This window comes from Pipistrellus kuhlii, unplaced genomic scaffold (genome assembly GCF_014108245.1).
Source record: "Pipistrellus kuhlii isolate mPipKuh1 unplaced genomic scaffold, mPipKuh1.p scaffold_m20_p_13, whole genome shotgun sequence".
Classification (NCBI taxonomy): Eukaryota; Metazoa; Chordata; class Mammalia; order Chiroptera; family Vespertilionidae; genus Pipistrellus; species Pipistrellus kuhlii.
The window spans coordinates 27,364,861-27,392,658 of record NW_023425438.1 but is presented as its reverse complement, the minus strand read 5'-3'; the positions used below and the strand labels follow the sequence as shown (position 1 = coordinate 27,392,658).

Genomic DNA, 27,798 nt, shown 5'->3' with positions numbered 1-27,798 from the left:
CCTTTCCGCTAGGGAACGCCCGCCAGGCACTCGGCCTCCCTCCTCTCCGGCTCTGTCCTCTCTGCGCGCCGCGTCTCCGCGTCTCCGTACCTTGGCTTTTCCAGCTCCTCCGCACCTCCTTCTGGTTTTCTCCTTGCTTCTCACTGTAGAATTTCCAGTCAGTCAACCTTCCTGTAGTTCTGGGCAATGTCCGTTTTATATTTTAGTTGTATTTTATTGAAATTGTTGTGTGCGGCTGCGGCTAGGTGTTCACCTGGGCGCAGCCATCTTGGATCTCCGGTTTGGTGACTTTTGAACAGACTTTCTAATGGTTCATGATCTCAAGGTTTAAATGCCAGATCTATCATACTGAACAAGACTGTTCAGAAATCTTTCCAGTTTTGTTCAGAAGTTTATTGGAATCAATGTAGGGGCTCCAGATACAGATATTTCACTGAGAAGCCCATATACAGAACTGTCCAGATACTCTGATTTCAGTGCAGAGAATTTCATTAACGACCTTTGAAACGAAAAAAAGTCAACCAAAAATCGGGGGCAAAAGACCAAAATTGCACAAAAATTACCTGCAGATCTTGACGGCAAAGTAAGTCTTTTCTTTGAAGTGGGGGATAGTCTTATACAGCAAATATAGGCCTAAACCTATGTTTTAACTGTAAAATTAGGGGGTTGTCTTATACGCCGGAAAATACGGTAAGTGCCTTAGGTGATTCTAAATTAGATTGATCTCTTAATATCTTTATGCTTGCTATTTTCAAATCATGGAAAGATATCTATTTTTTCCCTTCAAGATTACACTTGATCTTAGCCAAAAGGCTGAGAAGTGATTTTCCTCAGGATTAATATAGTCTTTTTATTCTTCTGACCTTTGCTTTTAACACAGGAAATTGGACTCCATCTCAGGCAACAGCTCCCCCATTAAACTTAGATCTTCTGCTCCCTGTGAATGTAATGTTATAGAGGCAGTTTTCGAACTTCTGGTATTTAGTCTGTGCCATTCTTCTGTCACAACCTATATAGATATTATACACCACAAGGCAGACAGACACACACACATATAAACTTACCTGATGTGGTTGGAATGCCCTCAGCATGGGCCCTTGCTGCAAATTCTTGGAGTAGAGTAGAATGTAGAATGTACTCTTCTCACCTTGCTTTATAATTTCTAACTTTCTCAGGATCACTCTCTTTTTTTACATTTTAAGGACAAGATATTGTTGAGGTTGTTTTCATCCTGTCATCCCCTCTCTCCCACACCGGAAGGCTTGGGTGAGAGGCTTCTACATCATAGTCCTGGTTTCTGGAATACTTTTCTTCTCTGTGAGATAGTTTGTTGCCTTTGGGAAACAAAGCACTTTGTGTTTGGTTTTTTTTTTTTATACTAATTTCTGTTCTCTTTTTTTCTCCAGGCTTATTTCTATCTCATAGATATCTTGGTTCCTCCATTTCCTTTCCTTTAATCCTGGCCCTATGCGTGTGTGAAAGGAAGGATGATACCTACTTTTGATTAGTAAACTAACCAGTTGCAATATTTTGGTGTTATTTTTGGATCTTCACCACATTTAAGCTATATACCTGCTTTGTTTTTCCAATATTAGGAATTTATGGTTTCAAACCAATTCCAAAAACTCAAAAGTTTTGGGAGACTGACATTTTCCCCTTTAAATAATAGTTCTATAATGCATCTTTCACTTCTTCCTTATATATATTCTATATAATATTATAAAAGGCTAATATGAAATTGTCCCCTCAGGAATTCAACCAACCAGGAGTTTGACTGTAGCTATGACGTGACCACCAGGGGGAGGCACAGAACGAAGGCAGGCCCCAGCTGGCCTTGATTGCCAACCAGACCTAGAGATCTCTACCTGTGCATGAATTTTGTGTACTGGGCCTCTAATAAGGTTCTAAAATAGTAGAGGCCTAGTGCATGAAAATCTGTGCACTGGGGGTCCCTCAGCCCAGCCTGCGCCCTTTCGCAGTCCGGGACTGGGCCTAAGCTGGCTGTCAGACATCCCTCTGGCAGTCCGAGGGCCCTTTGGCAGCTCTTAAGCTGTTAGACCACATGTGTCAAACACAAGGCCCGCGGGCCAAATCCGTCCCGCCAGGCCTTGCAATGTGGCCCGCACCGCGCTGTCATCACTGCACTCCGCTGCGTTTCCATCACAATGACAGTTTATGACTGTTCAGTAAACCATTCGGCCCGCAATTTAGGCTGGATTTTAGATTTTGGCCCCTTCTCTGATTGAGTTCGACACTCCTATGTTAGACGGACATCCTGGCCAGCCTCTGACCGAGTAGCATTCCCCTGTGGCAGCACACTGACCAACAGGGGGCAGCTCCTGCATTGAGTGTCTGACCCCTGGTAGTAGGCGTCATAGCTACCAGTCATTCCACTGTTAGGGTCAATTTAAATACTACCCTTTTATTATTAAGGTTAAGACAAATATTTTGATTCTGATATGTAGTTCTTTTTTTAAAAAATATATATTTTTATTGATTTCTGAGAGGGAGAGGGAGAGAGAAAGATCAATAATGATGCACACCCCACACTGAGGATCGAGCCCACAACCTGGGCATGTAACCTGACAGAGAATCAAACCGTGACCTCTTGGTTCATAGGTTGATATTCAGCCACTGAGCCATGCCTGCTGGGCTGATACATAGTTATTTGGATTAAAGAAATGATTGCTGTAAATTAAAACATACAAATTATTTACATTTAATGTGTGTATGTATGTATATATATATATATATATATATATATATATATATATATATATGTGTGTTCAATTTAAAATCTGTTTTTAAACAATTGGAAATAAATGGGAATACATTATAGTAATCAGGATCTTGAAAAATACTTTTAAGTGGACAGAATGACCTACTTTATGGACTTTTGAAGTTATATTTAGAATTCTTAACTTATAGAGCTGGAAGTGACTTTAGAAGCTATTTGTGCACAACCATCTTTATATTTGCAGTGTTAAGGCTCCAGTTTTTGAATATGTCTTGGTTAAGATCAGTTCTTTGTTATCAAGATTATAGCTGTGTTCTCCTTATGGATTTTTTAATCTTTGTATTAGATTTGAAAATAGTCCTATCAAGTGGTTGAAATATTAGTTAAGTATATTTTTCCCTATGGTGTTCATCTATATGGAAATGGCTGAGGAGTTCTAGAATTCTCCATCTGGCTTAAATAGATTTGGGTAAGATTTAGAGAAGATAGTTACTAAGCCTTGTAGTTGTAAATATATCTATGGAAAGTGTTCCTTTACTCTGTGTAAACATATCTGTGTATACGTACTAAAAAAGAATGATAATTGCAAGCCATGATAAAGAACTGTGGTTTTAATCAGTAATATAATAAAACACAATTTGCAAGCTTCTTGTATATAAAGGTAAACTTAAGAAATAGGATAATCATCAATGATTACTTATGTTATGTAGTTCAGTTTAAATATTTATTGAACAGCTTTTGCAACTTGTTTACTATCATTAAGTAGTGGTATTAGAAAGAAAAAAATATTTTGATAAGAACTGCACCAAAACTGTTTTATGATAGAACAATCAACTTAATTACAGTATAAATGGGCTTTAGGGGAATATGGCTAGAGAGGGGAATACAGTTAAAAAGTTGATATGAATGGTTTTGGGTGGGAAACTGATATGTTCAGTTTTATATTTTAGATCAAGTACTCTACAGTAAGGTAGTTAAAGTCAAGGATGGCTAGTCTGGATATGGAAACAGGAACTAGGGAATTATTCTAATGGCATATATGCTTGGGTAGTAGAGTTGTCAAGATAAATATGTTAAAGTAGAATCAGGTTCTATGTTAACTTATTAAATTTACTAGGTGTAAGGACTTCTAGAAGGATCTAGAAGTTTCTTTTTTTGTAATCTCAAAAATTATGGTGAAACCAGTGGGAAAAAGTAATAAAGTATAGCCCATAATAAAACACACACACACACTTGTGAGTTTAGTTTTCTGATTTCTGGATTCTGACATTTAAACTTGTAGGTAAGTGTAGTATACCAGAAGAGAACAGATATTCTACCTTCAGTATTGTGAAATGTTCTTCTCAGACATTAAGCTCTAGTTTCTATAAGCTTTTCTATATATACTGTAAGTCTGAAAAGTTATTCATCCATAATGTTTAAAAATAATTTAAGTTGCTAATAGTACTGCATTTAACTTGACAATGATAGCAAAAATGGAAATATTTTCATTATAAAATTGTTTAATACTGCCCAAAATATATATACTTTAGTAGTTGTATATATATATCTTGTATTAGTAGTTACTATGTCATATACAATATATAATACAAAATTCATCATACAAATAAATGAAAAAATTTTAAAAATGACATTAAAAAGCCAGTCTTCTTGAGAATTGTATAAAGGAATTCTGTTAATACTGATGGAGGTGAAGAGGTGTGAAGTAGAGCCAGTTGACTCTAGTTTACAAGAGTCTATTTTTAGCTGAAATAAACCAGTTAAAATTCTAAATTTGAATTTTAAAATAAAAGTGAAAGATGGTATGTGCCATACAACTTATTCAGCGTTCATCTATCTTTTTACAGAGCTCCATAGTAAGCATTCACAGTCAGTTTTTGGCAGCTTTGGAATCACTAAAGTCATTCTGGGATGTTATGGATGAAATCGATGAGAAGACTTGGGTTCTTGATCCAGAAAAACCTACACGGAGTGCAACAGCACGCAGAATTGTAGTAGGTGGGGAAAAAGATTAATGAATTTTTTTTCTTTTTAACGTGTTTGATTATATTTTGTGTTACTTAGGAAAATGTATCTAAAGATGACATTGGACTCTTAGGTGAGACTTTGCTGCATGAAGTAAACTATTAAAACTTTCTGGGATGAGCTTTTTTTTAGTACTATGTATTTAAATGTAAATATTCCAGGGGAAAAGGGCAAGTACTGAGGTGTTTCATTATAGAAGGTGATGATCCAATGGAAGCAGCATTCAGAGATGGTGTTAAATTAGCTTTTAATTAGCACAGAAATACTGGAGCAGGCTTTTCAAACCTTACATTACATTAGGAAAAAGAACTATGTTAGAAATAATGAAGTCTTCATCCATGAAACAAGAGAAGATGTGTGTGAACAAATCTGGGAATATTTTCTGAAAAAATATAGAAGAGAATAAAATAACTCACAGGCCTTTGAAGAGTAAACAAAAAGCACAAAATAATAATTGAATATATTTGAAATATTTTCATAATATATGAAATAAATGTAAATATCATCCTTTAAATATCACCATATTCCCTTTACTATAAAATTATTGTTTTATATATTTTAATTATGAGCAAGCAAACCATTTTCAAGGTCTGCCTTTCAAGATTTTAGATATTTTAAACTCCGTTTGAGATCACACTAAATACTGTAGTTGGTTAGAAGATACCTATTCAGATCTTTCCTCCCTCTTTTCCTAGCTCAAATAAATACATTGTTACAAATCATATATTCCGAATGATATCTTAAAATTCTGATGTGGATCATATCCCAATTACTGAGCAATTTTTAGAGTTTTTACCCAGGCATACTATAAAGAGTATTGTTACCCAGTTTGTTAAAAAAAAAGACCTAAAAGGTAGACATTGATTTACCTTTTTAAGACCAAGTTTTCAACAAATTAATTAAAAGGTTACTTAATATAGCCATTGTTAATAACCACTGTTAAAGGAAAGTATTTTCTGGATTCAAAGGCTAAAATAGAATTTGTGTTCATGGTAAAGAATGCATTAGCAAATGAGATTATGAATTAACTTTTTGTATTTTTATTTTTCTCATTGAATGAGAAAACCAAATTTATTTTCTTTGGTTATGTTATTGCCAGATATGTAATAATTGTACTTACATTGTTAGGAGAAGAGGAAAGTATAATTGTACAACAGCTCTACAAAGGGTGTTGTTACCCAGTTAGCCAAAGGCTTATACACTATAGAGTATAGAATTTATCAAGACATTTTTATCATTAAAATGAAATTCAAATTGTCCTTAAAACAATTATACTGTGTACCTTCAAGAATAGTAAAATATATGAAATTTGTACAGTACTCTTGTGTAGTTAAAATTGATTTAAAAAAAAAAAAAAGGTCTGGTACTAAGTAGAAATAGCTTTTTAATAGATTCTGCAAGCAAGATTAGTTGCTGTTTTTACTAAATGAACACTTTCAAATTTAATAGGAATTGAACCATTTAACTTACAGGAGGAAACTTCACATGGAGCAAAAGAATTCTTATAAACCTTCATAAAACTCAAATCTTAAGCATGTTTATTTTTTTTACCATTTGTTGTACTTTCAGTCTATAATTCTGACCATAGTTCTATTATTTCCAAGAAAGTCATGAGAAGTAATTTAGGTATTTCTTACATATTTGATTTATGAATTTAAAAAAAAACAACATTCCATAGAACCTTGTATTTACACTTTATTAGAATGCTAACCAAGATTCTGATCTAAATTAATTATATTAACTTATGGTTTGACTGTTTTTTGAAACTTAGGGTCCCCAAATCTTTAGCCAATTATAATTTCAAAATTTATAGCTTTTAATGAAATTATAATATAGTGATATATTTACTTTTATGAAAAATTTATAAAGCATTTGGTTACTGTTTTCTTATATATACAATGAAATAAGCACCCAGCCAGATGCTCCTTGATTTTTTTGTAAAAACTTTTAATATCTTTTATTTTAGGGAACAATGCTTCCATCCACATCGAGGTGGACCCCAAGCACCCCACCATGCTTCCCGAGTGCTGCTTCCTTGGTGCTGACCATGGTGTGCAATCTCAGGTTCAAGTGTTTTAACAGAATCATAAAATCCTTGTCTACTACTGCTAAAATATTACTCTAAAATATTAGGGGGAATTATTTCAAATGAAAACCTCATTTCAACTGCATACTTTTGTTTTTAATATTTTATTTTCTAATGCAGTAGTAAAACAAAATCTGTAGTTAATACTATATTGTATATCTGAAAGTTACTATGAGATCTCTAAAAGTTTTCATGTTAAGAAAAAAATATCTAGTAATGGATATTAATTTGTGGTACCATTTCACAATATGTACATGTGCCAAATCATGATGTTGTACACCTAAAACAGTGTTGTATGCCAATTTAAGTTGGAAACAAATTTTGTGCCAAATGTGGTTTTACAAAATAAGAACAGCAACCTCTAAATTATTAAACTTTTTATTTCTTTAAATATCTGAAGTGGTGAAACCCCTGGGAATTAAGCTGAGCAGAAACATACATTTGTGGTAGGTATCTTTGCAATAGCATTATTACTTTTCTATGACGTTACAAATTTAATTAAAAAAAATTTATGCTTTCAGGGATCCAGAAAATACTCTATTACAAAATTTGAAAGATGTTTTAGAAATTGATTTCCCAGCTCGTGCTGTCCTAGAAAAATCTGTAAGTGTTTTCATTGCTTTGATATCCCAAATAGTGTTGAAGAATGAAAGTTAAAAGTTCTTTTAGGCACCAGAGAAAAATGAGGTTGAAAGTGAGGGAATTGGAAGAATATTATAACAGACTTCTGAACTGCAAGCAAGTTGCATGAAAGAACTTGTTAACCTTCGACTGATGGTTATGTGTATTTTTCATAGTCTTTGTAACAGTAAATTGACTGACAGACATCTTTATTACTAAAAATAGAGGCAAAGGTCCAAAGTAGCTAATGAAATGTTTGGATTTTCTATACTGTATGCTTCTGGATGACTGAAATGAAGTTCTGATTAGCTTAATATGTGTTTAAGGATAGCAGTACAGTTTTTCAAAACTGAACAGACAAGTCTGCACTGCAAATAAATTTAGAATTGATTTTTGACAAAGCTACTAAATTGTAGAACACTAAAGTGTGTTTTTTTTTTTTGTCTTTTTCCTTTAGTTAACACAATTTCGAAGTTCAGTTAGTATTAGTTCCTGTTTTTACATACTTGAGTGTATATTGATGTACAATATGGGAAAATTACTTAAGCCCAAACATGTTGTGAGAGAATAAACAGAATCTGTGTTTTTTTTTTAAATATATACCCATGTGTATAATTTATTGGATGAATACAATACAAATAGCTTTTCTTAAGTGTTAAATAGTAATGTGACTATTTTCTATAATATAGTGATAGTTACCTTTATAAAAACTATAATTATAAAAATTTAATATTATCTATACCATATTCATTGTCTCATCTTATTTTGTAAGTTTTAAACACACTTATAAATATTTCTTTTGAAGGATTTTTCTATGGATTGTGGAATTTGTTATGCCTATCAACTTGATGGTGCCATTCCTGATCAAGTGTGTGATTATTCCCAGTGTGGACAGCCTTTCCATCAAATATGCTTATATGAGGTAAAATAAAAATAAGACACTTTTTCAGCTAACACAACAAAGAATATAAATTTGAAATATTTAGACTTAAAAATCTATTTCAATATGATCTCCTGTTTTGTCATTAGCTCCTGCATTACTCTACTAGTTCATTCCAGATGTCCTTGTGCTTCATTTTTTCATCATGTCCAGAATACATTCATGGACTCCTATTGACACATAAATTAAATTGATGGTACACTAGAATCTTTCCGGAAACACCTCATGTAACCACTTGCAAACTATTAACTCACCTAGTTGGGAGTGGTAGTGGCAATAAGGTGAAGGGGAACTAGCACTAAGGAGCACCTATTACTTTTTAGGCTAGATTTAAGTATAGAGTAAATGAAATCTTACGTTTGATAAATGAGAACACATTTTGTGATCCGAGTATCTCACAACACTTTTAAGTGACATTTTATTTGCTATATTGAAGTCTGCTTTTATTCCTGTCTCTCATCATTTGCTCTGTATAGCATTCATCTTAGTGCACAATTGACTCATGTTAAACTATATGTGCATCTACATACAAACCACTTAGCAGTTTTTGGTGCTTTCAATTTTCTAAGTCTTCCATAGTATTACTACCTGGTTTTAACAGGGGGTAACTGAGTTAGAGATGTCAGTTTACCTTATTTAAAAAGCATATCAGTTCTAATTATAGGGATTCTCTTAAGGGAACATGTGTTTTCTTTTGTAATAATGAATTTATTCAGTTTTTAAAAATGAACTGATACTTGTAACTAATTTTTGAGAATTAACCCACTATTGGTGATTAACACCAGAATTAAGACTTAACTTTTCAAGAGCCTATCGTATCTTTCATCACATTAGGTCTTAAATTGCAATTAATGTATTTAGGCAGATCTGTGAGCCCCATATGCATTATTTGTCTGTTTCCGGGATAGAAAAGATAATTTTCATCAAAATCTTACTGGGGTCCATAATTTAGTTATACAGCACTGGATATAAACCTGGAAATCCATGTTGGTTTCCCTTGTTATTCCACATATTAGTAGTCTGACATTGGCTCAGAAAATATTCCCCTTACTCTTGCAAAAGAGATTTAAGAAAGTAAAATTTTTTTGGTATTATCTGTAATCATGCTAACACTGCTTCCTTTCTCTTTAATATCTTCAGTGGTTGAGAGGACTGCAGACTAGTCGACAGAGTTTTAACATTTTATTTGGTGAATGTCCATATTGTAGTAAGGTAAGCTATCACATTTCATAAAATATCCTTAGCGTTTAGTTATGTGTTTTAGAAGATATCTTTATGTAAACTTTTCTAAAACTTTCTAAGATACATTAATTATCAGATTGCTCCTTTGATCCTAAGAGGAGGTAATCCCTCTTTTTTGGAGTAACATTTTAAAATTTTCTGGGGATCTGAAACTTTAGAAAAGTATTTTCCAAACTATATCATGACACCATTTCTTGTATAAAAGCAATTTTTAATGTTTTTTTAGAATGTGCACAAACTTTGTTAAAATGTATTTTTTTTTTTTTTAAAGCCAATTACCTTGAAAATGTCTGGGAGAAAGCCCTAAAATAAGAACGTAACATTTCTGTGAATAACTAAAAGCTATCAAAAGGATTTTGTTCAATATCTTCAGAGAAAATATAAAGCAAGACCCATTAACATCAAAAGTAAAAGAATGATGAAGCCATAATAATATACGTCTGCTTTTGCCTCTTCACTAAGGGTAAACTGGGAAATTGCAGACCAAAATCCTGTAGAACTTAAGTCTGTGACTTCCATACCAGCTGTGGAAGTGCACGTGTACCAAGATGGGCATCTGGACTTGAATGTATCTGGATGGGTAGGATCTTGATGGGGTTCATAAAATGAGTTTGGGAACTGCATAAAGCTCTCTTTTTGTGGAGAACTTTTTACTTCATTCAAAAATTCTTGCAACTCACAATATTTTTGTCTTCTCCTTGTGCTTTCCTATGGGAAAAGATATATTTAGTGTTAGATCTGAATTATCCAGTATTTATTTTGTATACTCATGCTAAATAAACTTTTTGTCTTTATTTTACCTGAGAAGTTGTTTTTTTAGATCCTGTATTTTAGGAGTTTATAAAGTACTTACCAGCATCTAACAGTCAAATCTGATTAATTTTATTGATTCTTTTAAACCAGAAAGTAAGCTATCTCTTAACCCAAAAATAATATAGAATATAAAAACTGAATTTTTTGGCAAGACAAAAAAGATTTAATCTTATAGGTGTTGGATAATTATTATAATAACTAGAGGCCTGGTGCATGAAATCCACAGGGATGTGTCCTTCAGCCCAGCCTGGACCCTCTCCAATCAGGGACCCCTTGAGGGATGTCCGATTGCCCGTTTAGGCCCGATCCTCTTGGATCCTCACAAATTTTGTCCCACAGGGACATTCAGCAATTTGTGAAGATATTTTGGGTTGTTACAACTGAGAAGAGGTACTATTGCATCTACTGGTTAAAGGCCAGGGATAGTGGCCTACAATTTCAGAACATCCCCTTACAGCATATATCCTAGCCCAATATGACAAAAGTGATTCTATCAAACTGCATTCTGAGCACCCCTTCTAATTCTGACCATGAGTAATCGGGTATTGATCAGATTTCTCCTCTTGCTTTGAAATCCCATGAAATTAATACAACAATCAAGTTGGACAAAATACAGGTACCAACTTAGACTACAACTTAAGATGACTTTTATCATAGGGCAGCCTATAAAAGTTTAAACAGAAGTCAGGACATATCAAGTTGAACTACCAATAACTTAACTGCCTGCCAGGACAAAATTCAAAACTATTTAATCAAGTCTGGACTCTCAAGAACTTAGCATCCAGAATGTTCAATAAAACTTGACTACACATAAGAAGCAGGAAATTTTGACTCATATCTAGGAGAAAGAAATAGATATGAGTCAGATGGTAGAATTATCAAATAATAAAACATCTACATAAATATGCGCAAAGGCTTAAAGGAAAAATTAGGCACAATTACTGAACAGACTGGGGACTCAGCAGAGAAATAGAAAATATAATGCACTTGTAGAACTGAAAAATATGAAAACTTCATTGTCAAATCAGCTCTTAAATCTAGCAAATCAATGAGAGACCCAGCAAAACAATATCCAAACTGAAATACAGCAACATAAAAAAGTGATTTGATAAATGAACAAAGCTTCAGTTATCTGTTAGAAAAGATAAAACAATCTCAGCTGCATATATTTGGTTATTAGAAGAAGAAATTAAGAGGGGTTAAGGCAGAAAAGAAATCATAGCTGACTTTCAGTTTGATGACAAATATCAATCCAATGATAAAAGAAACTCAATGAACCCAAGCAGAATAAATACAAGACAGCCATCTCCCCCTCTCCGCCCCCCCTCCCCACCCCAAAAATCTAAAAGCAGGATCAATAAGAATAATCATTAACTTCTTACAAGAAAAACACACACCCAAAGGTGGAAACATCTTTAAGAACGTAAAATTCCATACGCAGTGAAGCCTTCAAAATGAAAATGAGCGCATCTGTTAACAGACAAGACAGAGTAAGAGCATTCTAAGTGAAACATCCTGCTAATTACAACTAAAGACTTTGGATAAAAAAACAAAAAAACTAATAAAACATTCTGAAAGTTGCACAATAGAAGGCAGACTGGATAGAGACCTCAGGACATGAAGAATAACCAACCACGAGTCTCACCCCTAGCTCCCTCTTTTTGGATCCTATGTATTGCAGCCTGGCCATAAAGCAGGTGCAATCTGAACACAATATGCACAGACCAAAGAACGTTGAGAAAATCTCTAAGCAGTGGACCTGAGGAGTAGCAGGTTTACAGGACAGAACCGGCCTATACCTGCTCTGTTCTATGTGGAAACCATAAAAAGCTGTGCCTCTCCTATTTCCCACCTCACACCATAAGCATGATTGATTTGAGATGATTTGCAGACCCAAACACAAAACCTGAAACAATGAGCCTTCTAAATATATAAATATAGCAAAGTTACTTTGTGACCTTAAAGTAGACAAAAGCTTCATTACAAAAAATAAAAAAAAATTTGCAAAGCAAAAAATTGGTTAATTGATCTTTAACAAATACTGCCTGGCTGGTGTGGTTCAGTGGTTGAGCATCAACCTATGAACCAGGAGGTTGAGGTTCGATTCCCATCATCTCCCTTCCTTAGAAACCAATAAAAATATTTTTAAAAAATAATAGCTGCTTCTTATCAAAGACACTATTTAAGTGGCTGTCAGAGGGGAGGGGAAAGAGGGAGTGGATGAAAGAAGATGAAGGGATTAGCCAAAGAACATACATATATGCATAACCCATAAACGTAACAGTGTGGTGCTGGCCAGAGTGAAGGGAGGGGAGGATGAAAGGGTTTGGTTAAAGGTAGGCAAGTGAGATGGGGTAGGGTGGGAGGAGCATCTCTAATACTGTCCACAATTAGAAAGAGACACGGCTAACAGGCTGCACACTAAGGAGAATATATCCACAATACAGATATACCTAGGACCCAAGACTTATGTGTAACATATATAAGGAATTCTTACAACTTAATAATATAATTAACTGAAAATGGATCAAAACACTTGAAAAGACATTTAACAAAAGATTTATGAATGGGCATTTAGCACATGAAAAGGTGCTTAAAATTACTAGTCATCAAGTAAGTGATAATTAGAATCACCATGAGATGCTAAGACACATGTTGGAATGGCTAAAATAAAAGACAACACCAAATGTTAGGGAGGATGGAACTCTTGTACATTACCAGGAGAAGAATAAAATGGGAACCATTTTTGAGCTTTTTATAAAGCTGAATATGCATCTGATAATGAAACCCAGCAGTTTCATCTCGGAGGAAAAACAAAACACGTCCATTGGACTTGTGTCAGAATGTTTATAGTAACTATATTTGTGGTGGCTAGAGCCAGGGAGCCCAATTGTACATTAGTAAGAGAATGGATATGGGAATTATGATATAGTTAAAACAAGTGCTACTCAACAAGAAAAAGCAAATTACTTATACATGCAACAGTATAGATAAATCTCAAAAAGCATGCTGAGTCAAGACAGACGCAAAAGTGCATACTGTATGACTACATGTATGTGAAATTCTAGAAAAGGCAAAACTAATCCACTGAAGAGAATTATAAATGTCTAAACAGTGATTGTCCCCAAGGTGAAGGAAGGGACTGGCTGAGAAAGGGAAGAACTTTCTGGAGTGATAAAATCCACACACACATCACACTGCCATCCAATGAAAATAAATGAGTCAGTTCCTAAGCTTGGAACCTGGGCATCTCTCTCTCTATTAGTTTGTATGCTTACTGGATGGACATGAAATGACTAACTAGTATGCTTCTAATTTTGCCTTGTCTGCCAAGAAGTTCAAATGCAACTACAATGCTCAGTTTAGTGATTAACATCACAACTGCCTGATATACCAATTTGGGGGGAAGGGGTGAGGGGTAGAAAGTGGGGGAGTTAAATTTTTCTACTTCACATTTGGGAAAATGATGGTGTACAAATCATATAACATATTGGCCCTTCTGGTATTTTTAATTTTTTTTTTCCCTGAGGATATAAATACATTGTACTCTTGTCAAAAAGTTTAGGTTAGGAAAGACATTTGCTGTTGGCTGAGTGTCGTCTGCTAAAGGTGAGTCACTATCCAACCAAATGATCAAATGATGTAGAAAGTACATCATTTTAAAATGCAACCATACTGACAGGAACACTTCACTTACACTTGATTATAAGGGTTAGAGTGGAGGCATCAAAGTAAAAGTATGGAATACATTAAGAGTCCCTAATGGATCATAGATGGCATAAAAATTTAAGTGCACTTCATTACATTCTTGGGCTAAAGGAAGAAATCAGATCTGTAGGCAAATGTATTCACTGTCATTCTTTTCCTCTGATAACTGGTGTTGGCTGCTTTGCGTTCACCTGCTGGATAGGACATTGACTGTCCCTTCTCATTTAACAAAACTAGACAACCTAGGCCCCCAGAAGAAAGTAAGACATCTTTATTCCCAAAGGGCATATTCTGATGTAACACTTTAGTTATGAAATCATAGTGAAGGTATGCCATAAGGAGAAAGAATCAAAAACACCTCTCACCTGCGCGGCTTCTTTGTTACAGGATCTAGTCCGCTTCTCCTCTTTCTGAACTTCTCTCCCTGTGGCAGAGGGCTCAGCACTGCCCTCACCATGGACACTTTTTTCCATGAACCTGGTTTGCATCTGACTGACTTGCTTTGTTGCAGCCTTTTGCGAATGAACCTGTTGATTTAGAGTAACAATAGGTAATGAAAACTTGACACCTAAGAAAATGCATTTCTATCCAGATTCTTGAAAATTCCAAACTTGCCAAGATTTGGGGGGAGAGGGGGAGGAAGAAATGGAGAGGAAACCAACAAAAGGACGTTATAGAAAAAAATAAGAGTAGTTGGCCAGATCCTGCCCCTTTCTCATCAGGAGGACAAGACCAATTAAAATCAGTGCCTGTGTTGTGCACTCTTTGGAAATTACCTCTGCAGAATACTTGCTTATTGAAAACAGCATTTTTTTTTTACAGAAAACTGTCACATTTTAAAACGGCACATGAATTCATTATTAACCTTTGCTGGGAATGGATCCAGAATATCTTTTTAGTTTAAACTCCTAATTAGAATCTTCCTTTTCTATCACTGAAGGGAGCCTAATTAATGTGAATGTGTGAGAGGAGCTTAGGATGTTGCCTACTTTTTTACACAGGTAATTTAACCTTTAAGCAGGTGAATAATAGTTCATGTCATCTACGCCTGTGTACCAGGAGCAGAGGTTAAGTTCTACAACAAACTTGCTTCTGAGATTTCTTTATCACACTCTGCCGTTATCTGGGGGATGACTGACTCTTCATAACCCTGAAGCAGATAGGGAAATAGAAGCGCAGATCCCTCAGTACGGCTGGGAGATGGAAAGCCGCAGTGAAGATCCTCATGTGAAGTATTTGTTCGGCAGCTTCCTGTTAATAGCAGCTGAAGGCACAGCCACCTTTTTCCCATGGGTTAAGCAGGGGGCAGAAGGCAGGAACAGTGCGAGGGGAAATAACGGAGTAGCCAGTGCCAAAATAGAGAATGAATTACACTGGCTGGGCAAGCAGAGCCTTCATTTGTAGCCTCAATTTTTAGCTTCTATTGCCAAGTGTGCTCACTCTTTCCCTTTAAAATATGCTGGTGTTTTGTGGCTAGGTCTAAGTTGTCACATCATTCTTTTCGGTTAATCCTCACCTGAGGGTATTTTTTCCCAATTGATTTTTAGAGAGTGGAAGGGAGGGAGAGACACAGAGACAGAAACATTGATGTGAGAGAGACACACTGATAGGGGATTGAGCCTGCGACTGAGATAGGTGCCCTTGACCGGAATCAAATCCATGACCTTTCGGTCAGAGGGCTGACACGCTAACCACTGAGCAACGGGCCAGGGCACAACATCCTTCTTTATTCGCCCCTCCACTCGGAGAGCCCAGCTTCTCAAAGAGAAGCAGCCACTGCCTGCCAGTAACCTGAAAGTGGAAATTGCTTCCTAATCACTTAGGGGTTCTTTATTTCCAACACTCCAATCTCCCACACTACTGAGGAAATGCGTGTGTATCCCCCTCCTGAGCCACTCCTGCATCTTGGTAATAAACGCTCATCATGCCACCAGTGTGAAACAAGGAGCTTCCCAAGGCTCTGTGCGGTTTTATCCTAATAAAGCACTGGCTTGCCAATCATCAGGAAAATGTGTTTTATGGCATAGAGGATCAGTTAACATATTGAGTTTTTTTAGTGCTTCCTGTATGCTAGGCATGGTAGGTCTGACAGTTGTTCTGGGAGCCTCTGATGTGCAGAGATTTAGTCTAAGATTCAATTCTCTGTGAGGCTGGATCTGTTGTCGGATGGTTAGGCTGTGCTGCCATGGGACACCTCTACCTACTAAACAAGACGATAGCCACTTTATGCCAAAGTTCTATTTCTAGGGAAAGTTTTAAAATGGCAAGAATGAAGTGGATTGATTAAGTAAACATTTTTCTCTAAGTTATAAAAATACAGAAAACACTCGACATCCCATGTAATCTAAAGGGATGCTATCCAAATGTGTGTCATTTTGAGAAAGTAGCTATTCAAACAAGGTACTTTTTACTTAAATTTCCACTAGTACTTCTCACTATGCTACAGAATCAGGAATACTTTGGGACCCTTAAAATTTCATATACCAAAAAGTGTGTTTATAATGGAGAATTTATATTTTGTTCTTCTCACATACAGAAAATAAACATGAAGTTTAATAGAATTATTTTGAGAATTAAAGTTCAAGAAAGAATTTTATAGACATTTAAACTAGGTTGAAAAATTACCACAGTGATAATAAGTCACTCCTAGCTCTGCTGTAGGAACCTCCAATTTCGGGTGAATGTGGGAACAGACTTTTACTGAAATCTGATTAGCTTGAACATTTTAGCACTGACCTACAGCTACTCCTCTGGGTAGGGGAAGCACTGAGGAAGAATGGGTGGCTCCTGATCCCAGGGTGTCTATACTATGAAACTATGGATTCAGGTATCCTCCTAAGGAAGGAGCTACTGGCAAACTGATAAAAGGATCCACTACACTGGCTCCTGAAGAAACGGCTTATGCAAGGGCTGAATTGGGACTTCAATAACGCTGGTTTTTCAATTTGGCTTTAGCCTTCTCATTTGGGAATTCTAGAGCTTTAGCTCACCTCAGTAAGCATTCTTACTGAAATATGGTTTCCTTCAGTGAGTTTTGGACATTAAATCCCAGTGGATGGCATAAATAGACTGGTGTAGGCCTGATGATAGATTCTTCTAATTTGTCAGTGCTACCTCAGGAGCCGTCAGCACAGCTAGCGGGTGATTTCAGCTACGCACACCATCATTTTGATTGAGGCAAATACCCCCAAAGATTTGCTTTTCAGGAAAAAATATCAACGTCTCTACTATCTTGACATAAATTCATTCCCACTTTAACTTCAGTAACAGCATTTGAGGACTTTGGGAAGAAGGCTCACTTTATAGGGAACAGTTTATGACACCTAGTAAAAACCTAGTGTTGAAAAAAAAATACCTCTTTTTTTTTTTTTTTTTGTAAAAAATTTGCTGAGGTTCATATGGTGATGTGCTATTTTCTAATAGCTAACCAAAACATATTTTTAAGAATTCTAAATGGAAAAGGCACAGCAATTTATAGTGAGGGAAATAACACTTTAAAAAATTAAACATATCTTTCCTTTGAACACTGAATGATAGAAACATTTTATTCATAGAATAGTACTCATTTTTTGATCCATTTGCTTATTTTTAAGTATCTTTAAAAAGTACAAGTCCAAAGTTCATTCATTAATTTGTTACATAACTAAGTGACCCATGTGTAGGTTATTAAGTAATATTTTTAAGGAAATTTTAATGACTAAAAAAAGAAATCTGGGGCCATTCATTAATACTCACTTTGGACTTAAAATTACACTTGTTAGGGAAACAATCAGTTACAGAAACTATCTTATGCTGTATCGGGCAAAGGGGTGAAGTATAGAACAGTTTGTATTGTCATACTTGGCTTTTGAACATTTTCAAGTTTCGTTTTTTAAGCATCACAAAATCTGTAAGTTTTAAAAATAAAAATTAAGGTTTAGCCACATATAGTGAACCTATATTTTATACTATAACTAAATATATTTGTATATTTAAAATGTTAGAGAAATAAAGTCGTTATCCAATAAATATTGACATACTGTGAAATATATCCCCAAATCATCATACTTTATAATGAGGCTGATCATATTGTTAACAGAAGGTAAGGTGTTAAGAATGTTATTTTTAATATTTATCCTTATTGTTCGAAGTCTTACAGATGTCTCTTTATTTTTCTCAATGACCCCTTCCACCCCTCAGCTCCCAGATCTTCACATTCTATTGTCTGTGTTCAAGGGCTATGCATTTATGCATGTAAGTTAATCACTCCCTACCCACTGACCCCCACCCCTGCCTCATTCTTAAAGTTTCCTTTTTACAAAATGCTCTCATCAAAAGAAAAGGGTAGTTGGGTTGGGGTGACTCAGTGGTTGAGCTTCAGCCTATGAACTAGGAGATCCTGGTTCAATTCCTGATCAGAGCACATTCCCAGGTTGCGGGCTCAATTCCTAGTAGGGGCATGCAGGAGGCAGCAGATCAGTGATTTACTTTCAATACTGATGTTTCTATCTCTCTGTTCCTTCCTCTCTGAAATCAATAAAAATATATTATAAAATAAAGAGTAAATCATTTTTGATTGAGGCTCATTGGAAAAACTGTTTTATGTTTATGCATGTTAAAATGGTTTCACAACATCCTTAGAATTTGATGAAACAAAATTCTGGTGAATAATTAAATTTTTATATCAGAGGATATAGCTATCTGTTTTTAAAATGGCCTTTTTTATATTTCAATTAAGTTCGTGAAACTAAAAAACTACAAAAAAGGGAAAAACATTACTTAGTGTAGACTAAATGGTGACCATTATTGCAAGGGAAATACTATGTCAAGGAAATGCTCTTTGTTTTGTTGCAAAAGTGTTAAAACACAAAAGTCAATAAAACTGTTGAAATAAGTCTCCGTAATTACCAAGATCAAAATCCAGTGGCTTTTTATTAAACATGAACTTTTGTTCTGCCTTCTGCAATAAGTAAATAGTGCTGACAATTGGTTTGTGAGGCACTTGCTACAATAAAATGTAATTGTATCATGAGAGAAAGGTGACAATCAGGAGATCATGAAAAAATTACATATTCTCACTAGTAGTTAATTAGCCATGCAAAACCTCCTCAAACAGATATTCTCTTCTATTAGGAATGATTACTATGCAGGCCTACAGATGTCAATACCACAGTCATTCAAATACTTCTTTCCCTACTAATTGAAGGTTGTAAAGCTCTGGTGTCAAGGTTTTGCTTCCAAAGAGCTAATTTATGACTAGAAGGATATTTTATGTCTTCAGTTGCAGCAGCTACAAAATTCAGCAAATCAGAACCATCTGTGCTCAGATACTTGACTCACCGTTCATCCAGCAGCCTATCCGTCACGTTAGTTTGCATCCTGCATTCTTGGCTCATGAACACGTGTGATGATCCAAAGTTCATAAGAAACACTAAAAATGAATGGCATCCTGACCCTACCTTATTATACACGCATGAGGGGAGAAAAAGCCCTTCTATTTTTTATTTTTTGCATGTGGATGGTGGCAAGGGAGAAATGGCCATTTAGTAACCTGTCCAGTCATGTTGCTGACTGCAGTCTCAGGTTTCCCCACCCTCTTAAAAAATAGTTTGTCCTAACTCTTTTGCATTGTTTCAAATTTAATCCTTTTGCAAGTTCTAATTCTTTTTTTTTTTTTTAAATTGGCACGAGGGACTCAGAAAACAGCAGAATAAAGGAGGGGATACGACTTTTTAAAATTGACTTAAAAAAAAGAATTGCTTCTATAAATAGAAATATCAGCATATACAAATAATCTGCTTAAGTCTAAGAATATTATTTTCACCATCAAATTATGGCCAATTTGGTCTGCAAAAAACAGGGAAATAACTAAAGAAAATCTGAAGAAAAGCAGCAAATAAAGGTTCTTATAAATAAAGTCAGATTAGACTTAACCTAGTTGCATCTCTATGACAACAGTGACCATTTTACTGCTTTAATAGTACACAACAGACCACAGATCCTACTATTTTTCTGCAAGAAAGAAACAATACGTCGAACTTTCAACCAAATTCTTGGAGCTGAGTTAAGGGAAATAGGAATTAAATATAATAAATAAAAAACTGAGTTGTCAAACTCATTTGAAACCTAAAACAATCTCACTTGGAAGCAAGCTTCACAGGAGGCAATCATAAAATCCCAGGGACTATGATACTTACTTTTTGATGGTCTGGAGTACGCACATTTACACACTCTCCTTTAGTGGAAAAATCCAATGGTCCTAAAGGTATTCCTCCTGGGTTCAGAATTTTCTTGAGCATTTGATAGTCTGGCTTTTCATCATATGCTAAATTATGAGCACATACCAAATACTGGGCTATTTCATCTGTGAAGTATTAAATTTTTTACATGTCATTCATAATCGGCAAAGGAATGTCAAGACACTAGTATTTTCAAAATCATTTTTCTCTCTTACACACACACACACATCCTAAAGAAACTAAGAATAAACCATTGAATGAAAAGCACTTTTTAAATGATATCCAAAAATGACTGAAACATAGTTACCTATAGATTGACAAGATGAGAGGAACATTTTTTTTTTTACATATTTTTGTATATACAGGGTGTCCCCCCCACTAAAATGTATATACTCTAACAACTTATTGCTCAATTTTAAAAATGAAATGTATTTTAATAAATACTGCCTTTATAATTATTCTAAGTATGTGTTTACATTTTGGAGAGAGGGGGAGGAACACCCTATACTTACTAAATCACTAATCTTATCTAAAGAAAGCAAACTTTTTATATTATAGTGATTTTGATTTATGGGTTACAAGTTCTAAGAACTACCCTAGTAATATGATAGATGCTTTTATCTTATGTTGAGGTTTTAAAAAATCAGTTAAAAACAATTGGTACTTACTATAAACCTCTTTACTTCAAATCAGTGGTTCTCAACCTTTCTAATGTCATGACCCTTTAATATAGTTCCTCATGTTGTGGTGACCCCCAACCATAAAATTACTTTCCTTGCTACTTCATAACTGTAATTTTGCTACCGTTAAAGAATCGTAATGTAAAAATCTGTGTTTTCCGATGGAAAGCAGTTCTCAACTGTTTCAAAGGGAAAAAAAATAATTCCAAATTTTAATTAAGGCTTTGATTTTGAGATTATAGCAGTTTATTTATAAATGACCTTGAATTGTATGTGTTCAGCCGTGATTGACTGCAGACTTCACCAAACCTCCATACCTGGCTAGCCCAATACAAACCCATCACAGCCTTCCTGATTTAGTGCAGAAAAATGAGGAGTTGCTAACTTTTATTTTTTTTCTACTGTCATCTCTTGCTTGGGACTATAAGGTAACTCTCTCCCCACCCCCCCCCAAAAAAAAATATATATATATGAACTACAAACCTTTAAAAACAAATAGAATCAGTAACCAAAAGTTATAAACATAGCAGAGCCTTAAAACAAATGTGGTTTTTGCATCTCTGTTTCATGAAGCTTCAATCTACAATCTATGTACAAGGATAAGACCATACACTGTTTAAAAAGGGGCATGTGTTCCTTTGTTTGTGGTGACGTTTGGAGGTTTAGACTAGTTCACGCACTAGTCTTCACAAGCCTTTCCCCTTCAAAGACGTATCACTAACCCAGACTCAAGTACTTCTCACTTTACCGCGAGGCTGTTCACACCCACAGTGAAGGTATCTGGGAAGCGTGGCAGGAGTGACTTCCAGCCTTCTCTTCCCCTCCCTCCAGCCCTACCTCTGTTCAATCTGGTCCGGGAAAGACAGAGAAACGGGGCTTCAGTGCCCACAGGGAAAAATCCCAAAAGACACAGCCATCATCTGTTTTGCTAGATGAAAGTCAGGGAGTGACCATTACACACCAAACTGTCCACAGCCATTCTCCAGGGACGTCAGGCTCATGTGTTTATTTGTTTGGACACTGTGGCAATTATGCAACCTACTTTACTCCCCCCTCCCCCTCTAATGTATATGAAATCTGTTATCTAGCATTCCATCAGCCAATTTTCTATTAACTGGCAAGTACAGGGGTTCCATCATATTTATAACTAAGGCTTGCGGGAGCCCTCTGGGGGCGTCCAATTCCTGGAGGGATGATCAAGGAGGAAAAAGATTAAATTACATTCACTGCTATTTTAATATAAATATTCTGTGGTTCTTTGCGCCCTTCAAGATTGGCAAGCGTGTATGGTATATCTTACAATTCTATTAACCAAAGTATCCCAAATGGAGAGAGCAGAGCTGGATATGCTGGGAACACTTTTCACCACAAGCCGTTAGAAGACAATGGAAGGAAGACTCCTGGCATTCCACTGGCTGGGAGCAGCTGTTCTGCAAAGCCTTCACAGGTCTGGGGTTTGAAAAACACTAGGTACAAGTGAGGTCGGAGAGGGAGAAAAAGCAAAGACCCGCCTCTGTTACAAATGCATGATTATAATCCTGGAGCTCAGACTTCTGTGATGTAGTACTGGTTTAAATGTTAGCCTTTCAAGATCTGGATTTATTATATTAAGTACACTTTCTAATTTACTAGCATATTTCCAGAGCTATAAAACAAAACACTTTGAGTAGTATGAAATTATGATACCCTTGAATCATCTGCTTTTTAAGCTAGCAAAATATTAAGTATCATTACTGACTATCATTTCAAGAGATAGAAACTTTTGAAACTACTATTATTACACTGAGTTAGGCAAGCATGCTGCAAACTTCTTGGCTGTTTTATTTTGTAAAATGTCTCGATAATGGACCTTTTGTAAATCAGTTTAATTGCCCTGCTTAGAATACCCATTCTCCTAAGCACAATCAACTAACTTAAGAGACCTTCAGTAAATATTAATGGCTCAACGTGTTGTTCTTTAGAAACAGAAATCTGCATTTTATGGAACAGTTCTATAGACTCGACTGCTGAAAGAGAGGGGCCTGGCACTGCCCCCGTGACTTCCACTCTCCTCTTCCTCTGACCGGGCCTTAGCAGTGGAAGTGTCATGGAAGGTTCTCTTACACCACCCAGGGCATCTGGGCGCTCTTTTCTGGCCTGGAACTGCACACTGACCTTTTGTGCAGGAGGGACAGGAAAGGTAAAGGAGATAATACGAGGTGTACAATTAAACATTTTTTATGGAAATCTCCCCAGGTCTCTTGTTTTTTTGCTAAGTGAAACACAAACTGTATGACCTGGTGAAAATGTCAATAACAATATTAGTCGAGCCCAGCTGGCGTGGCTCAGAGGTTGAGCATCCACCTATGAACCAGGAGGTCACTGCTCAATTCCCAGTCAGGGCACATGCCCAGGTTGTGGGCTCGATCCCTGGTAGGGGGTGTGCAGAAGGCAGCCGATCAATGATTCTCATCATTGATGTTTTTATCTCTCTCTTTCTCTTTCTTTCTTCCTCTCTGAAATCAATAATATATATATATATATTTTTTTTTTTTTAAGTATTAGCCAAAAATGAATATTGGCATTTGGACCAAGTTGCTTAGTGCAATTACAAAAACAAAACACTTTCATCTTTCAAACCCATCCCCTAAATGAGGATTCCTTCAGTAACAAAGGGAGGGCAGAAGGCAAGATGGCAGATGTATGGACTTGGGAAATAGCGGTGGCAGAGCAGGTCTGGTTTGTTCCTCTTTGGTTTCCTATGAAAATGAAAACTTTGTCTCTTGTCAAAGAAGGGCTATGTAAGGAAGTTTAAGATGATTTAGCTTTTAAGCCCTCAGATGGAAATTGACACTGTCTGACCTTAGCTAGAGAGTCAGTGTGCATATTCACTTTCATAAGTTAGGTTAAAGCTAACTTTGAGACTGCCCCATATAAACAGAGAACAAGATTCACTCTGCTTATCTATCTCGGAGAAAAAGCAAGCCTGACGGCCAAAGGGTCTATAAGACAATGTAACCCACTTGCTTAAATTGGTGCCTCACTTGTATTGCAAATGGCAGGCACTTTTGTGACTCTGAATCGATTTATTATTTTTACTACTACTGAGGTCAAATTAAAGAGCTCCCAAAATGGTCTAGACTAATTTGGAAGGGAAAATGATTTGATGAAATATTATCTCCAAATTCCAGTACCACATGCTTTTGCCAATCCAAAATTTTGTTGCTGGCTGTTCAGCCAGTGTGTAACCCAGGGTCTAACAACATTCAAGGTTTTAATAATTTTTTTTTTAATTACTGATTTAAAGTCGTGTTTTCATAGATCAACTTTATCTTCTTTCAACAACATATAGAGGAACTAAAATAGGAAGTCAAGATGAAGCTGTGTATTAAACCTGGGCATGATTCCCGTAAGATATGTATATAAAAAACAAAAACAAAAAAAACAAAACAACCACAACAACAAAAATCTCAGTCAGCAGAGCCTAGAAAGCGGCCTAAACACTGGTGCGGTGTTCTCCTGTCCTAAAGTCAGAAGGGACCTAACAGTCTCTGCTCCAGCAACCCGTCTGTAACCCTGGAGAGTTTCCTCCCCGCCCTGAGGAATGGGAGTGGGTGGATTAAAAAGTTGTAAAACAGAAGTGACAAATGTGGTGACCTGTCAAGCATACGGGAGGAGGCAGAAGTTATCATTTACTTACAGCAACTGCTTCCAGAAGGGGCCCATTTAAGCACAGACTCAGGGAGCTCATCCAACAGGCTGAAACAAAAGAGTAACACACAAATGAATTTGTTTAGGATCCTGTGACCCACTGAAACAAAAGAGTAACACACAATGAACCTGTTTGCAATTCCCATTCGGTGATCCACTGCTTTGATTAGCAGACAAAACCCAAAGTCTGCGTTGTTGAGTCACCCATACTTGACCTGAGTACCTTTTTTTCACCACCAGTAATAAATAAGAGGGAAAGTGGAGCTGGGGAAGATCTCCCAATTCTCACTGACCAATCTTATATCAATCCCCTAGAAACTAAACAATGTAGGACTTAATTCAAAGTTTACACGTGTAAAATGGAAGAAGTAGCAATGTCTGTCATTTTTTTTCTTAAGAAAAAATACATAGAAGAAAAATGCATGTTGATTTTAAGGATATTTTTCCTCAAGAACTTATTATTGGGGAGAGGCAAATTATTTAATTACCTATGTATAGTGTTCTCTATTGGGCAGTGTTCCATGCTATTCTATGGTTAAACTGATTAACAAGAAATATCCAAAAACAAATAAACAAAAACAACCATTATTGTAACCATTTCCAATCTTTTAGACTGAACAAGTGCAATTCTCTTAAGTTGCTTCAGCCACAACAATATAAACATTTAATGAAAATTACTGATATGGATGTGTGATTCATAAACTTGGACACAGGCAGAATTGCAATAATAAATGCACCGATACTACCCTATGTCAGGAAAATAAAAGGCATAAGGGAGATATGGTAGTATGGTTGAATATGCAAGTATGCCCTTATGGAAAATTCAGTGTTATGCCTCCTCAGCAAGTGGAATAAATTATGACTATGTATTATACACAATAAGATGTGTGAAAATGTCTACAGTTTACCTTAATTATACATCTCATAATATATTAGCTTTACTGATCTAAAGGTTTTACTAATAAATCAAAATGAAGATATTAATATATGTAAGGACCCCCAAATGTAAATCAAGTTTATATTTATTGGCATTTTATTATTTTACATAATCCCCTATTATTATATTTGAATATACATCTGTAGGCACATTCATTAAAGATATCTAAAATGACTGCATCTATGTATGCAGATTGATAACAGACTAAAATCATCAGAAAGTTTTAATATGAGAAAAACAAATAGTCATTAGAAGTAAATTGCTAATCTTTGAAATAAAGTACAATATTCAAACTCAGTAAACTGAGGTGAAAAATTGCCAGGACTGTTTATTATTTATGCCCATTACTGAGTTTTGACTTGACCCATAGACTGAAAAATGTCAGTTACATGGGGGTTAATACGGATACATTGCTCACTGTAGTGATAACTAATATTGATTTATATAAATGTGTTCATTTTGGGTGAGGGACTAGAGTGATCAAGATTCCAAGTGGAGAAACATTTCTTATAGTAGACAATACATCCATATTTGCAATAATCTGTTATTCTGCATCTGCAGGCTACCCTTTGTCTCTCGTAAGAACCGGTGCCACACTGAATCTGAAAGTTGATTTACGTGAATCAGCTAACTCTTTTGTAAACTTCTGTTGTAACATGCCCTACTGAGAACACAGCTGCCTTGCTGCCTTTCCCGATGCTGATATACTAGTATCTGTGGATAATGACTGTTGGGCATATCTTGGTATATAATAATAAAAAAAAAATGGCTAGTCTGTGCTACATGCAATTGACTTTTTCTTAGGCTTGATAAGTGAGAAAATAGTAAAATAGCAACACACTCTCTTCTCGGTCTGACCTAATTTTCATGCTAACAGATTCTGAGGAAAACTGAATGTGAAATATTAAAAATGTTTATGTGGCTGCAAGATTACTTTTTATATAAACGCCTCCTGTAAAAACTGTTTCTTCTTTCAGAAACAAAACATACTCTCTCCAAGACACAAGATTAAGAAAGAGGTAGGTTCCTCTCCCTTGAAAAATATAGGCCGTGTCTGCCCAATGTGACTGTCTCTCTGTTAATATCAGTCACACCCAGCTCGGGCTGGCTGCATATACGTGCACAATGCTAATTTGAAAACCCTCTTCCTTGAAAACACCACCACCTAGAATCTAAGCTTTGGAAAACACCATGTAAAGGAGCAACTACCTCGCTTTGCATTCTGTATTACCACTCCCGTACATGTGATTTCATAGGCGTCATCCTAATGCATTTGATGTCTGTCAGCTGCTCGGTTTTTCATAAAATATTTTTCAAATTTAAGAAATTTGCTTTAGTGATCATGTTGGGCGAATGGGACACTAACTCCCCCAGTGGGTCCCTGCAGACCTGCTGCCGCACAGGATAGGAGACGTGAAAACCTTTACTTTGTTTTTGCAGCCTGCACAGCCGCCGGGTCCTGCAGGCTCCGCTCCCAGGGCAGCTTCCCGCAGGTCCACCGCAGCAGGCAGTAGCCCAGGATCTCAAGGTCACTCCGTCTGGACAGGGCTAGAGCAGTCGGCGTTGAGAGAGAGAGAGAGGAGGGATAAGCACACGTTTTGAGAGACGGAGAAGCCGCTGATTTCACTACTCCTGATGAAATATGAAAAAGCCAAACGGGCAACGTGTTTTGTTTGTTCAGCTGGAGTAGAACTTAAAACGCCAAGGCGCTTGGCTCCAGCCCGCAGACAGGCAGTGACTTGTGGCTGTTGAAAGGGAGGGTCAGTTTCCTCACCTCCTCCAACTTCATCCTTCCTCAGTCTGGCCTGTCACATGAACTTGATCTCCATGGCCTCTGACATGATCCAGACAACCCATAACCTGGCACCAACACTTTCTCAAAGAGCCAAGCAGTAAAACAAAGAAATAAATGTCTGCAGCTAAATTGCTAACACATGTTCCAGGAAGTCCATGGGGTCTGCATTGGTCATGCAGAGACCCTTTGAGTGCAGACTAAACACTGATGGCCTTTTCCGTTCCCCTCACGCGAGCAGCGTTCGGAGTTGGAAGAATATGACAAAACTGCCATCTAGTGTGCAGGATGGAAAACCAGGGCTGTCTT

The 27,798-nt window shown here is 36.2% G+C and overlaps 2 protein-coding genes across 22 annotated transcripts in view; one reads left to right on the top strand and one right to left on the bottom strand.

Moving 5' to 3' along the window:
• The window catches only part of FANCL (FA complementation group L), a 52,977-nt gene extending 42,540 nt beyond the window's left edge, over window positions 1–10,437 (top strand). For 3 of the 12 annotated variants that reach the window (XM_036435391.2, XM_036435388.2, XM_045580764.1), the window contains 7 exons: window positions 4,585–4,735; window positions 6,729–6,812; window positions 7,249–7,294; window positions 7,370–7,451; window positions 8,275–8,391; window positions 9,550–9,621; window positions 9,923–10,437. In XM_036435391.2, the coding sequence (XP_036291284.1) occupies window positions 4,585–4,735; window positions 6,729–6,812; window positions 7,249–7,294; window positions 7,370–7,451; window positions 8,275–8,391; window positions 9,550–9,621; window positions 9,923–9,958 (588 nt within the window). In that variant the 3' untranslated portion in view covers window positions 9,959–10,437. Of the gene's footprint in view, window positions 1–4,584; window positions 4,736–6,728; window positions 8,392–8,498 lie in introns of those variants that run through there. The other 9 variants (XM_036435393.2, XM_036435392.2, XR_006741423.1 and 6 more) reach the window with 8 other exon arrangements.
• The window catches only part of VRK2 (VRK serine/threonine kinase 2), a 93,945-nt gene that overhangs the window by 18,264 nt on the left and 47,883 nt on the right, over window positions 1–27,798 (bottom strand). For 3 of the 10 annotated variants that reach the window (XM_036435380.2, XM_036435378.2, XM_036435381.2), the window contains exons 9-13: window positions 27,125–27,245; window positions 24,750–24,808; window positions 20,349–20,515; window positions 14,538–14,699; window positions 9,921–10,359 (exon numbers count right to left, since the gene is read on the bottom strand). In XM_036435380.2, the coding sequence (XP_036291273.1) occupies window positions 10,021–10,359; window positions 14,538–14,699; window positions 20,349–20,515; window positions 24,750–24,808; window positions 27,125–27,245 (848 nt within the window). In that variant the 3' untranslated portion in view covers window positions 9,921–10,020. Of the gene's footprint in view, window positions 1–4,992; window positions 5,145–9,920; window positions 10,360–11,901; window positions 11,935–14,537; window positions 14,700–20,348; window positions 20,516–24,749; window positions 24,809–27,124; window positions 27,246–27,798 lie in introns of those variants that run through there. The other 7 variants (XM_036435387.2, XM_036435382.2, XM_045580761.1 and 4 more) reach the window with 7 other exon arrangements.